Here is a 13,580-nt window from a genome sequence, read left to right on the forward strand (position 1 = left end):
GCATGAGCGACCATGCCTAGCCAAGATAAATCTTAGTTTTCAAAATTTCTTTTTTAATACATAATCATAGAGAAGAGGCTGCAATGCCAAGTGGAGGAAGCAGGAACCGGAAGGTGAGCAGTAGAAAGCTGGAGGAAGTAGAAAAAGATGCTGATGAGAGTGAGAGTGGTATAAAGGTTATTGAAAACCCAGCCTTAAAAGATGAAGAAAAGATGGAACTCCAACTCAAAGAAGCTAAGCACATTGCAGAAGAGGCAGATAGAGAGTATGAAGAGGTGGTTCATAAGCTGGTGATCATTGAAGGAGACATGGAAGGCACAGAAGAAGGAGCTGAGCTGGCTGAGTCGCATTGCTGGGAGATGGATGAACAGATCAGACTGATGGACCAGAACCTGAAGTGTTGAGTGCAGCTGAAGAAAAGTACTCTCAAAAAGAAGACAAATGTGAGAAAGAGATGAAGATTCTTACTGATAATCTCAAGGAGGCAGAGACCTGTGCTGAGTTTGATGACACATCAGTAGCCAAGCTCAAAAAGACAATTGAGGACTTGGAAGATAAAGTGAAATGCACCAAAGAGGAACACCTCTCTACGCAAAGGGTGCGGGACGAGACTCTGCTTGACCTGAATGAGATGTAGAACACGCCAGTCCCCCCCTGCTGCTGCTCCTTCCTCTGACCGTGACTCTGCCTGAGGCCAGCCTGCCGGAAGCTGACCTTTACTTGAGGGCTGATCTTTAACTGGAAGGCTGCTTTCTCCTTTCGCCACTCCCTCCTCCACTGCGTCTTTTTTGCCAAACTATCTCTGCCTCTTCCTGGAGATTCCAGCTGGGCTAGAGGCTGAGAACTTCCGAAACAACATTTAAGGGAATGTGAGCATAATGCATAATGTCTGTAAAAAGCATGTTGTGATGTAAAAAAATAAAATAAAATAATCACTTCTGAAAGATGCCTTTGTCACATCCTATAATCAGCTCACATCATTTTTTTTCTGTACAAGTATATTTTCCAGTTATTTTCCTGTTGACCCCAGAATTTGTTAGATTTTCTAGAAAACAATTTCAAAATAGTTTCTGTTTGAAACTAGTTGTGTCCGGTTCAGATCAAGGTCTACATGCTTTCCAGCCTTTATTATTTATTGGAAAACTTTGGTACCTAATACAGAAGGTTGATTGTGTCAGTGTGTACCTGGTAAAGATGTCAGTGACCTTTTGCCTTAACATCAAAATACAGTTTAACCAGTTAGTCTGTTTTTCAGTTTTCTTTCCTTATGTCATCTGTGAACATCTTGAGTGTGAGCTATTAAGTGCATGGTTCCCTCAAGGCCCTCTGATCCCTTCTGGACTCATGTTGAAAGATGGCATGGATTGGCATGGAACTGTTGGGATGGCCACACCCAACATTAGGCCACGGGGGCTACGAAGTCCGGTGGAGTCAAAGGAATGAGAAAAGACAAGTTAAGGATGCATAAGGTGGGTCCAGGGGGCCAACGCTAGTATGGAGGCTGCAAAAGACCCAAGCTCTGGAAGCCCACACTAGTTATTGGTGGTCAAACAAAGAAGCAGGTGGTGCGACTGTGGGGGTTGAAAGGAAGTGGTGCATCCAGCACATGATCTACAGGTGTGTGGTTTAGCATTTATATGGAACATGTTCTGCTACTTGAGATCATGGGGAACATGTTCTTCTAGTTTAAGATAAAACCGTTTTATGAGCCTGGAAGTGCTAAAAGCAAGGAACCAGCAAGTCTAGGCACATTCCAGAGGCCATGAGGGGTTTTATGCCCTGAGCCCTGGATTCCATCCAAGCCACGAGGGGTCTGTGGGGAAAAGAAAGAGAGATCAGACTGTGGCTGTGTCTATTGTAGAAAGAAGAAGACATAAGAAACTCCATTTTTTTCTGTGCTAAGAAAAATTCTTCTGCCTTGAGATGCCATTAATCTGTAATCCTAGCCCCAACCCTGTGCTCACAGAAACATGTACTGTGTTGACTTAAGGTTTAATGGATTTAGGGCTGTGCAGGATGTGCTTTGTTAAAAATGTGTTTGCAGGCAGTATGCCTGGTAAAAGTCATTGCCATTCTCCAGTCTCTAATACCCAGGGACACAATACACTGCCGAAGGCCGCGGGCACCTCTGCCCAAGAAAGCCTGGGTATTGTCCAAGGTTTCTCCCACTGAGACAGCCTGAGATATGGCCTCGTGGGAAGGGAAAGACCTGACCCTCCCCCAGCCCATAAAGGGTCTGTGCTGAGGAGGATTAGTTGAAGAGGGAGGCCTCTTTGCAGTTGAGATAAGAGGAAGGCATCTGTCTCCTGGTCGTCCTGGAATGGAATGTCTCGGTGTAAAACCCGATTGTACATTCTATTAACTGAGATGGGAGAAAACCACCTTATGGCTGGAGGTGAGACATGCTGGTGGCAATACTGCTTTTTACTGCACTGAGATGTTTGTGTAAAGTCAAACATAAATCTGGCCTATGTGCACATTGAGACACAGCACATTTCCTTAAACTTATTTATGACACAGAGTCCTTTGTTCACATGTTTTCCTGCTGACCCTCTCCCCACCATTACCCTGTAGTCCTGCCACATCCCCCTCACCAGAGAGAGTAGAGAGAGTGATCAATAAATACTGAGGGAACTCAGAGACCAGTGCCAGCACAGGTCCTCCGTATGCTGAGTGCCGGTCCCCTGGGCCCACTGTTCTTTCTTTTTAGTTTGTCTCAGTGTCATTTCTTTTCTCAGTCTCTCATCCCACTAGGTGAGAAATACCCACAGGTGTGGAGGGGCCGGCCCCCTTCAGGGTTTTATGCCTTGTGCTTAGATTGTAATGCAGCAGGGCAGCCTTCCACCCTTTGGCACAGAGCTTGGAGTTCCAAAGGCCACAAGGGGTTTTAGACCCTGGACCCCGCCATGTTCCAAGACTCTTTTTATATTATGTCAGACTAGCAAGCCCTGCCTCAGGTTTTCTCCGACACTCAGCTTCTCCCCAACATGGAACGCTATTGTAAAAGCACCCATGTATTCTTTTTTCTTTTCTTTTTCTTTTTTTTTTTCAGGTGGAGTTTCCCTCTTGTTGTGCAGGGTGGAGTGCAATGGTGTGATCTCAGCTCACATGGCACCTGACCACCCATGTTTTCTTGGTTGAAAAAATTTGCTTATGTCTTAGTTCCACAGCTGAGCCTCTTTCACTGTTTTCAAGGTCAATAGCTGTGTGTTTGCACTTCTGCATTTTATAAATGTTACTGTGCTTTTCTTGTAAGGAAAAATTAAATGTTGGGAATCAGTGGCATCAGAACCTTGTAAAGAAGTTTCTTTAGCCCAGGCATGTGAAAGAGGCTTCTCTAATTTTCAAAGATAGGGGTGACAAAGACCAACCCTTCCCATTAGCCCTTCCAGGCCCCATGTAAGTATTCAGGCACATCTCACTCATCTCAGACCTTCTCAGGGTAACTTGGTGAAAATATCTCTTTCTCAGAACCCCAGTGAGCCTCCCTGCAACTTGGAGATGAGGGGCTAGACTAGAAAAGCTCAACATTAGTGACTGTAGCCCCTGAAATGATTGGGAAAATAGAGTGTGTGTCTGGGTGGTTTTTCTTCTTAGACAGGGGAGTGACCAGTTGTAATTAGAAATTTAAATGGGATGCAGTACCCCAAACACAAAAAAAATTAGAAAAAAAACCACAAAGGAATGGAAGAAACAGAGGTGTAGACTCAGACACAGAGACCATCTTTGGGGCCTTTCTCTGTATGAGGATATCACAGCTACGTCTAAAGCAGATCATGTCAGTCCCTGGCAGCGAACCCTCCACCGGCTTCCCGTGTTCCCCAGGACAAAAGCCCAACTCCTCACTGTGGCTCCACAGCCCTGTGTCCACCCCTGCCAGTGTCCAGCCTCCTCCTGGGAGCTTGCCCTCCTCTCCTGACTCCCTCTGCCCCAGTCACATTTGCTTTTCTCTTTTCCCAAACATCAAAACCCTTCCTGTCTCTGGTCACTGTCCCTGCTCTTACCCTATGTCCTAAATGATCACAGCACTGTCCCTTTTCTCCTCCTTCAGGTCTAGCTCAGAGCTGTCTCCCACGCCCTCCCACCCCATCTGAAGTTCCCTCTGCCCGTCAGTCTCTATCACATTACTCAGGTTTTATTATCTCTGCACCAGTCTCTTCAGAAATGCTTTTTCTTTTCTTTTTTTTTCTTTTTTGGAGGCAGAATCTCACTCTATTGCCCAGGATATGAGTGCAGTCTGATGATCTTGGCTCACTGTGACCTCCCTTTCCGGGGTTCAAGTGATTCTTGTGCCTCAGCAACCCATGTAGCTGAGATTGCAGGTGTGTGCCACCACATCCAACTANCAGTTTAACCAGTTAGTCTGTTTTCAGTTTTCTTTCCTTATGTCATCTGTGAACATCTTGAGTGTGAGCTATTAAGTGCATGGTTCCCTCAAGGCCCTCTGATCCCTTCTGGACTCATGTTGAAAGATGGCATGGATTGGCATGGAACTGTTGGGATGGCCACACCCAACATTAGGCCACGGGGCTACGAAGTCCGGTGGAGTCAAAGGAATGAGAAAAGACAAGTTAAGGATGCATAAGGTGGGTCCAGGGGCCAACGCTAGTATGGAGGCTGCAAAAGACCCAAGCTCTGGAAGCCCACACTAGTTATTGGTGGTCAAACAAAGAAGCAGGTGGTGCGACTGTGGGGTTGAAAGGAAGTGGTGCATCCAGCACATGATCTACAGGTGTGTGGTTTAGCATTTATATGGAACATGTTCTGCTACTTGAGATCATGGGGAACATGTTCTTCTAGTTTAAGATAAAACCGTTTTATGAGCCTGGAAGTGCTAAAAGCAAGGAACCAGCAAGTCTAGGCACATTCCAGAGGCCATGAGGGGTTTTATGCCCTGAGCCCTGGATTCCATCCAAGCCACGAGGGGTCTGTGGGGAAAAGAAAGAGAGATCAGACTGTGGCTGTGTCTATTGTAGAAAGAAGAAGACATAAGAAACTCCATTTTTTTCTGTGCTAAGAAAATTCTTCTGCCTTGAGATGCCATTAATCTGTAATCCTAGCCCCAACCCTGTGCTCACAGAAACATGTACTGTGTTGACTTAAGGTTTAATGGATTTAGGGCTGTGCAGGATGTGCTTTGTTAAAATGTGTTTGCAGGCAGTATGCCTGGTAAAAGTCATTGCCATTCTCCAGTCTCTAATACCCAGGGACACAATACACTGCCGAAGGCCGCGGGCACCTCTGCCCAAGAAAGCCTGGGTATTGTCCAAGGTTTCTCCCACTGAGACAGCCTGAGATATGGCCTCGTGGGAAGGGAAAGACCTGACCCTCCCCAGCCCATAAAGGGTCTGTGCTGAGGAGGATTAGTTGAAGAGGGAGGCCTCTTTGCAGTTGAGATAAGAGGAAGGCATCTGTCTCCTGGTCGTCCTGGAATGGAATGTCTCGGTGTAAAACCCGATTGTACATTCTATTAACTGAGATGGGAGAAAACCACCTTATGGCTGGAGGTGAGACATGCTGGTGGCAATACTGCTTTTACTGCACTGAGATGTTTGTGTAAAGTCAAACATAAATCTGGCCTATGTGCACATTGAGACACAGCACATTTCCTTAAACTTATTTATGACACAGAGTCCTTTGTTCACATGTTTTCCTGCTGACCCTCTCCCCACCATTACCCTGTAGTCCTGCCACATCCCCTCACCAGAGAGAGTAGAGAGAGTGATCAATAAATACTGAGGGAACTCAGAGACCAGTGCCAGCACAGGTCCTCCGTATGCTGAGTGCCGGTCCCCTGGGCCCACTGTTCTTTCTTTTAGTTTGTCTCAGTGTCATTTCTTTTCTCAGTCTCTCATCCCACTAGGTGAGAAATACCCACAGGTGTGGAGGGGCCGGCCCCTTCAGGGTTTTATGCCTTGTGCTTAGATTGTAATGCAGCAGGGCAGCCTTCCACCCTTTGGCACAGAGCTTGGAGTTCCAAAGGCCACAAGGGGTTTTAGACCCTGGACCCCGCCATGTTCCAAGACTCTTTTATATTATGTCAGACTAGCAAGCCCTGCCTCAGGTTTTCTCCGACACTCAGCTTCTCCCCAACATGGAACGCTATTGTAAAAGCACCCATGTATTCTTTTTTCTTTTCTTTTCTTTTTTTTTTTCAGGTGGAGTTTCCCTCTTGTTGTGCAGGGTGGAGTGCAATGGTGTGATCTCAGCTCACATGGCACCTGACCACCCATGTTTTCTTGGTTGAAAAAATTTGCTTATGTCTTAGTTCCACAGCTGAGCCTCTTTCACTGTTTTCAAGGTCAATAGCTGTGTGTTTGCACTTCTGCATTTTATAAATGTTACTGTGCTTTTCTTGTAAGGAAAATTAAATGTTGGGAATCAGTGGCATCAGAACCTTGTAAAGAAGTTTCTTTAGCCCAGGCATGTGAAAGAGGCTTCTCTAATTTTCAAAGATAGGGGTGACAAAGACCAACCCTTCCCATTAGCCCTTCCAGGCCCCATGTAAGTATTCAGGCACATCTCACTCATCTCAGACCTTCTCAGGGTAACTTGGTGAAGATGTCCCCACTCTGACCCCAGTGAGCTTCCCTGCAACTTGGAGATGAGGGGCTAGACCAGAAAAACTCAACCTGAGTGACCCTGACCCCTGAAATGATTGGAAAAATAGAGTGCGTGTCTGCGCGTGGCTTTTCTTCTGGGAGACGGGAGTGCCCAGTTGTAATTAGAATTTTCAATGGGATGCAGTAACCCAAAAATAAAATTAAAAAAACAATTTTTTAAAAAACACGAAAGAATGGAAGAAACAGAGGTGTAGACTCAGACACAGAGACCCGAAGATGTTCGGCGCCTTTCTCTGTATGAGGATATCACAGTGAAATCTAAAGCAGTCACGTCAGTCCCTGGCAGGAAACCCTCCACTGGCTTCCCGTGTTCCCCAGGACAAAAGCCCAACTCCTCACTGTGACTCCACAGCCCTGTGTCCAGGGCCCCTGCCAGTGTCCAGCCTTCTCCTGGGAGCTTGCCCGCATCTCCTGAATCCCTCTACCCCAGTCACCTTTGCTTTTCTCTTTTCCCAAACATCAAAACCCTTCCTGTCTCAGGTCACTGTCCCTGCTCTTACCCTATGTCCCTAAATGATCATGGCACTGTCCCTTTTCTCCTCCTTCACGTCTAGGTTCAGAGCTGTCTCCCATGTCCTCCCACCCCCATCTGAAGTTCCCTCTGCCCGTCAGTCTCTATCACGTTACTCGGGTTTTATTATCTCTGCATCAGTCACATCAGAAACGTTTTTTGTTTGTTTGTTTGTTTTTTGTTTTTTTTTGAGACAGAGTGTCTGTTGTCCAGGCTGTGAGTGTAGTCTGATGATCGAGGCTCACTGCAACCTCTGTTTCCTGAGTTCAAATGATTCTTGTGCCGCAGCATCCCAAGTAGCTGAGATTACAGGAGTAATCTCACCTGTAATTATTGTATATTCAATAATTCACAGTCACACCTGGCTAATTATTGTATTTTCATTTTATTTTGTTTTTGAGTCTCACATTGTCACCCCAGGCTGAAGTACAGTGGCATGATCTTGGCTCAGTGCAACTGCCACCTCCTGGGTTCAAGCGATTCTCCTGCCTCTGCCTCCTGAGTAGCTGGGATTACAGACACCCACCAAGCCTAATTACTTTTTTTAGTTTTAGTAGAGATGGGGTTTCACCATGTTGGCCAGGCTGGTCTCAAACTTCTGACCTCAAGTAATCCACCCTCCTTCACTTTCCAGAGTGCTACTCTGTTACCCGTGCCTGGCTCAGTTTTTATTTTTGGTAGAGACAGGGTATCACTGTATTGGCCAGGCTGGTCTCGAACTCCTGAGCCCAAGTGATCCTCACACCTCAGCCTCCTAAGTAGCTGGGACCACGGACACACACGTGCACAACCCTGCCTGGCTATGTTTTTGTATTTTTGGTAGAGATGGGGTTTCACCATGTTGCCCAGGCTGGTCTCAAACTCCTGAGTTCAAAAGATCTGCCTCAGCCTCCCAGAGTACTGGCATGACAGGCGTGAGTCATCACACCCAGTATCTGCATGGGGTTTGGTCAGGGCTGGGTCTGGGGACCCAGGGCTGGGTCAGGCCGAAAGCCCATTCCAGCCCAGCTCCCCACTGCTGCAGCATATGTGTGGGCTCCTTCAGGAGAGAAGTGGGAGTTTTCCTGTAGGAGTTTATCATCCCTGGTGCGGTGGGCAGCACAAGGGACCATATTTCCCAGGGTGAGGTCCCCTTTGTATGTTTCATTGTGTTACAGGGACGGGGTGTCTTGATTCTGAGCAATAAACAACATGTTTCTAACATTCAGGACTGACTTCCAAACACTCTTGGTATGTGAGGAAGAAACCCAGAAGAGGAAGAGGAAAGCAGAGGAGTCAGGGATGGCTCCTCCTCAGGTGAGATGATATTCTCGGTGGATTGTTCTGTCTCCTTCCTTTCAGAAACCCTGGGCCTTGGAGTTGGGAATATTCTCTGAGTCTGAAGCGTCCTGCCTGACAGGTTTGCTCACATTCACCCGTGCCTTCCCTCAGTCCCTCTCATCTCGCTTAGATTCCATCTCCTGTGACCTAGTGACATGAATTTGGGAAGAGGCGGCACTGGGCATGGTCCTGGGAAGGGCTCACACCAGACATGGATGGAGACGGGTTGAGGGTCCCGTGGTGTCAGTGCTGTTGGGCAGCAGGGATTGTTCAGGGGCCACATCTGGATGCACTGTCAGCTCTCTGTGGACCAGGATTAGAGCAGCTGCCAATGGAAGTCACGTATTCATGTGCACAAAGTATGTGGTAAATTCCAGAAAAGAAGACCAATATGGAGAAATGTTTTCTGCCTGATTTTTTACTACACTTTTAGGTAATTGAGTGAGTTAGTGTGTTTCTGACTCCAAAAATCTTACTAAGTAGAATGGAAAGTTTGGACACAGACATGAATGATACAAGGTGTTTTATTCCATCATTATTTTAAGAATATGAAATCAACCTAAATAATAGCAGGAGATTCATTAAACCGTTCTTAGCACATTAAGCTCATGGAGACTGTGGTGTTACTGTGGAGAGGCTTGTGAAACAGGTGTTTTAGTAAAAATGGTGATAATTTTTATTATTATTATTATATTCTGATAATGTTATTTTATTTCAAATATACGTAGGCTTGCTCTATCGCCCAGGCTGAAGTGCAGTGACATGACTGTGGCTCACGGCCGCCTCCATCTTCCAGGTTGGAGGAATTCTCCTGCCTCAACCTCCCGAGTAGCTACGATTATAAGCACACGTCACCATGCCCAGCTAATTTTGTTGTATTTTTATTAGTAACGGGTATCACCATGTTGGCCAGGCTGGTCTCAAACTACTGACCTCCGGTGATCTGCCCACCTCAGCCTCCTGGAGTGCTGGGATTACAGGTGCAAGCCACTGTGCCCAGCCCCAACAATTATTATTAAATATATATTTTTTCTATTTAAAGATCACATGATGAGTATATTTGTTTTGTGGTGAAACTCCAAGCAAAGCTGCAGCTTAGACGCTTGGCCGTAAGGCATCTCCTTTCCCAGTCATATTCTCCACCTTCCTTCCAGCCTCACTGGGGAGCCGCTACTGTCAGTTTTGTGCCAGGCATCAGAGCAAGTCTTGTACACGTGTATTTCTGCATCATTATGAAACTTTAGAAAAAATTCTACAATAAATTTTAAAAAAACGTTTTTTACAAAAATTAGCTGGGCGTGGTGGCTCGTGCCTGTAATCCAAGCTACTCAGGAAGCTGAGGCAGGAGAATCGCTTGAACCTGGGAGGCGCATGTTGCAGTAGACGTTGCAGTAGGACGTTGCAGAGATTGTGGCACTGCACTCCAGCCTAGGCACAGAGCAAGACTCCGTCTCAAAAAACAGAGAAAAAAAGTTTTTATATTTCTGTTTTCACTTTAGGTTTGGGGCTACGTGTGAAGGTTTGTTACACAGGTAAACTAGTGTCATCGGGGTTCATTGTACAGATTATTTCATCACTCTGGTGTTAAGCCCTGTACTCAAAAGTTATTTTTAATTAATTAATTTTTTTGAGACTGAGTTTTGCTCTTGTTGCCCAGGCTGGAGTATAATGGTATGATCTTAACTCGCTGCAACCTCTGCCTCCCGGGTTCAAGCGATTCTTCTGCCTCAGCTTCCCAAGTAGCTGAGATTACAGAGGCCTGCTACCATGCCTTGCTAACTTTTGTATTTTTAGTAGAGACAGGGTTTCACCATGTTGACCAGGCTGATCTTGAACTCCTGACAGGTGATCCACCTGGCTCGGCCTCCCAAAGTGGTGGGATTACAGGCGTGAGCCGCCGCGTCTGGCCCCTAATAGTTATTTTTTCTGCCGCCTCCTTCCTCCCACCCTCCACCCTCAAGTAGACCCCAGTGTCTGTTTTTTCTTCTTTGTGTTTTAGTAAATATTTTACTTTGATATTTGATCCTGCTGGTTGTGAATTGACATGTTGTCCTGTTAGTAAACATGGAGAGCTTGCTCTTTGCCATCTGCACTGGAAATTGGCTGAATGACAAGTGGCTCCTTTGCGATTTTTCCCTGTAAAGAGTGCCATAGTGGCTGCCTCTGCGCACACCCGCGTTCCTGCAGATATCTGACCATTCCTGCAGGTCAGGCAGGTGAAAGGTGATTGCTTCCTCTAGGATGAGGCATTTCCTGTTTTCTTAGATCCCACAAGATTCCCCCCTGCCCCCAATTGCCGAAGTATCCTTTTCCAGCAAGATGAGATTCCTCTTCAGTTAAACAAAACTTGCTACTTTTTGTATATTTAAAGCCTTTATATATATAAACACACACACATATACATATGCATACATATACATGCACAAATATATATATTTTGAACAACTTTTACAGTTTGAAAATCTGGGGAAAATGACAACCCTTTGTATTAACATCTAGTTTTTTGTGAGTTGCGTAGGCTTCATTATTTTGTTATATATATATAACATATAGTAAACATATATAACATATATAATGGATATATATTTGTTATGTATAACAAATATTTATATATATTTGTTTTGTATATATAATATACATATATCTAACAAATATATTATTTATATATGTTACATATCACACATATTATATATGTTATATACATATATAAAATGGATTTTCATACTTTGAGTAATCTAGTTTTCATGTATTTTATTTTATTTTGAGACTGGGTCTCACTGTGTTGCCCAGGCTGGAGCACAGTGGCACAATCTTAGCTCACTGCAACTTCCACCCTCAGGCTCAAACCACCTTCGTACCTCAGGCTCCCCAGTAGCTGGAACCACAGGTGCCTGCCACCGTGCCCAGCTAATTTTTTTTTTTTTTTTTTTTTGAGATGGAGTCTCTGTTCCCCAGGCTGGAGTGCAGTGGCGTGATTTTGGATCATTGCAACCTCTGCCTCCCAGGATCAAGCAATTCTGCTGTGTCAGCCTCCCAGGGAGCTGAGATAACAGGCATGTGCCACCGTGCCCAGCCAGATATTAGTTTCTGATCTTTCATTGTGAATGTTGTCATCACTGAAGACATCATCCATACTCTGTCTCATCTAGATACTGAATGTCACTTGGTATGTCGATAAAAGTTTCTTGGCCAGGCACGGTGGATCACGCCTGTAATTCCAGCACTTGGAGAGGCTGAGTCAGGTGGATCACGAGGTCAGGGATTTGAGACCAACCTGGCCGATATGGTGAAACCCCATTTCTGCTAAAAATACAAAAGTTAACTGGTCATGGTGTCATGTGCCTGTAATTTCAGCTACTCAGGAGGCTAAGGCAGGAGAATCGCTTGATCCTGGGAGGTGGAGGTTGCAGTGAGAGGAGACTGTGCCATTGCACTCCAGCCTGAGTGATAGACCGAGAGACTCCACCTCAAAAAAAAAAAAAATGTTTAGTAAAACACAACTGGGAGGACAAAGTGTGGTGAGAAATCCCTTACTCAGATTTGTTAGAATATTCACTGCATTTAAATCCATGCTTTCACCTTTCTTTCTTCTCATTTTCTGTAAAGATAAGAATTCCACCCATCACCATTTGGTTAAAATGTGTTTTCCTTTCAGGGTCTATTGACATTCAGGGATGTGGCCATAGAATTCTCTCAGGAGGAGTGGAAATGCCTGGACCCTGCTCAGAGGACTCTGTACAGGGACGTGATGGTGGAGAATTATAGGAACCTGGTCTCCCTGGGTGAGGATAACTTCCCTCCAGAAGTGGGGATGTGCCCTTACGTATCTTTGTATTTTCTCTTTTTTTTAGATACTAGGTCTTGCTCTGTCCCCCAGGGTAGAGTGCAATGGTGGGATCAGGGCTCACTGCAATCTTGAATTCCTGAGCTCAGGTGATTGTCCCACCTCAGCCTCTACCAGTAGCTGGTACAGGTGCATGCCGCCATGTTGGGCAAATTTTTAGTTGTTTTTTTTCCAGACGGGGTCTTGTTGTGTTGTTGAAATTCGCCTTGATCTCCTGGGCTCAAGAAATCCTCCTCAGTCTCCCGAGTAGCTGGGATTACAGGCGCCAATCCCCATACCTCATTATTGGCTTTTATTTTTAAGATTTTTGCATCTGTGTGGCCGGGCATGGTGGCTCACGCCTGTAATCCCAGCACTTTGGGAGGCCGAGGTGGGCGGATCACGAGGTCAGGAGATCGAGACCAGCTTGGCCAACACGGTGAAACCTGGTCTCTACTAAAAATACAAAAATTAGCTGGATGTGGTGGCACTGGCCTGTAATCCCAGCTACTTAGGAGGCTGAGGCAGGAGAATTGCATGAACCTGGGAATCAGTTTGCAGTGAGCCAAGATTGCCAGTGCACTCCAGCCTGGCGACACAGTGAGACTCTGTCTCAAAAAAATAAATAAAATAAAATAAAATATTTGCGTATGTGTGTCCTTAAGGCTAATATGAGTCTATGAGTTTCCTGTAGACAACACGTAGTTGGTTCCCGTTGATTGAGCCAGTCTTTGCCTTCTGAGTGCAGAGTTAAGTACTTACAGCTGAAGTATTACTGATGGAGAAGACCTTACCTTTGTGATTTTGTTACATATTATCTGTATTTCTTGTAGGTTTTTGTTCTTCATTTCTCATTTGCTACTTTTTGTGTTTCATTGCTGTTTTGTGCAGACCTGCTTTGACTCCCTTCTTTCCTTTTTGTTTGTTTGTTTATGATGGACTCTCACTCTGTTGCCAAGGCTACAGTGCAGTGGTCCGGTCTTGGCTCACCACAGCAAGCTCCGCCTCTCGGGCTCAAAGGATCCTTGTGCCCCAGTGGCTCACCCCTATAATCCCAGCACTTTGGGAGGCCGAGGCGGGCAAATCACCTGAGGTCAGGAGTTCAAAACCAGCCTGGCTAACATGGCGAAACTCCGTCTCTACTAAAATACAAAAATTGGCGGGACACTGTGGTGGGCGCCTGTAATCCTGCTACTCAAGAATCTAACCTAGGAGAGTAACTTGAACCCGGGAGGTGGAGGCTGCAGTGAGCCGAGATTGTGCCACTGCACTCCAGCCTGGGTGACAGCATGAGCCTCTGTTT

General features: G+C 45.7%; 1 protein-coding gene and 1 pseudogene across 1 annotated transcript; both read left to right on the top strand.

The window, feature by feature from the left end:
- Positions 1–1,088, top strand: LOC108520960 (tropomyosin alpha-3 chain pseudogene; annotated as a pseudogene).
- Positions 1,089–7,710: 6,622 nt separating this feature from the next.
- LOC108520961 (zinc finger protein 701-like) lies at positions 7,711–12,548 on the top strand. The gene is made up of 3 exons (XM_017860542.1): positions 7,711–8,430; positions 12,110–12,259; positions 12,474–12,548. Exons 1-3 carry the CDS (start codon positions 8,326–8,328, stop codon positions 12,546–12,548), a joined length of 330 nt encoding a protein of 109 aa, XP_017716031.1. The 5' UTR covers positions 7,711–8,325.
- Positions 12,549–13,580: the final 1,032 nt, after the last annotated feature.

Source organism: Rhinopithecus bieti, unplaced genomic scaffold (assembly GCF_001698545.2).
Source record: "Rhinopithecus bieti isolate Rb0 unplaced genomic scaffold, ASM169854v2 scaffold_56566, whole genome shotgun sequence".
Lineage (NCBI taxonomy): Eukaryota > Metazoa > Chordata > Mammalia > Primates > Cercopithecidae > Rhinopithecus > Rhinopithecus bieti.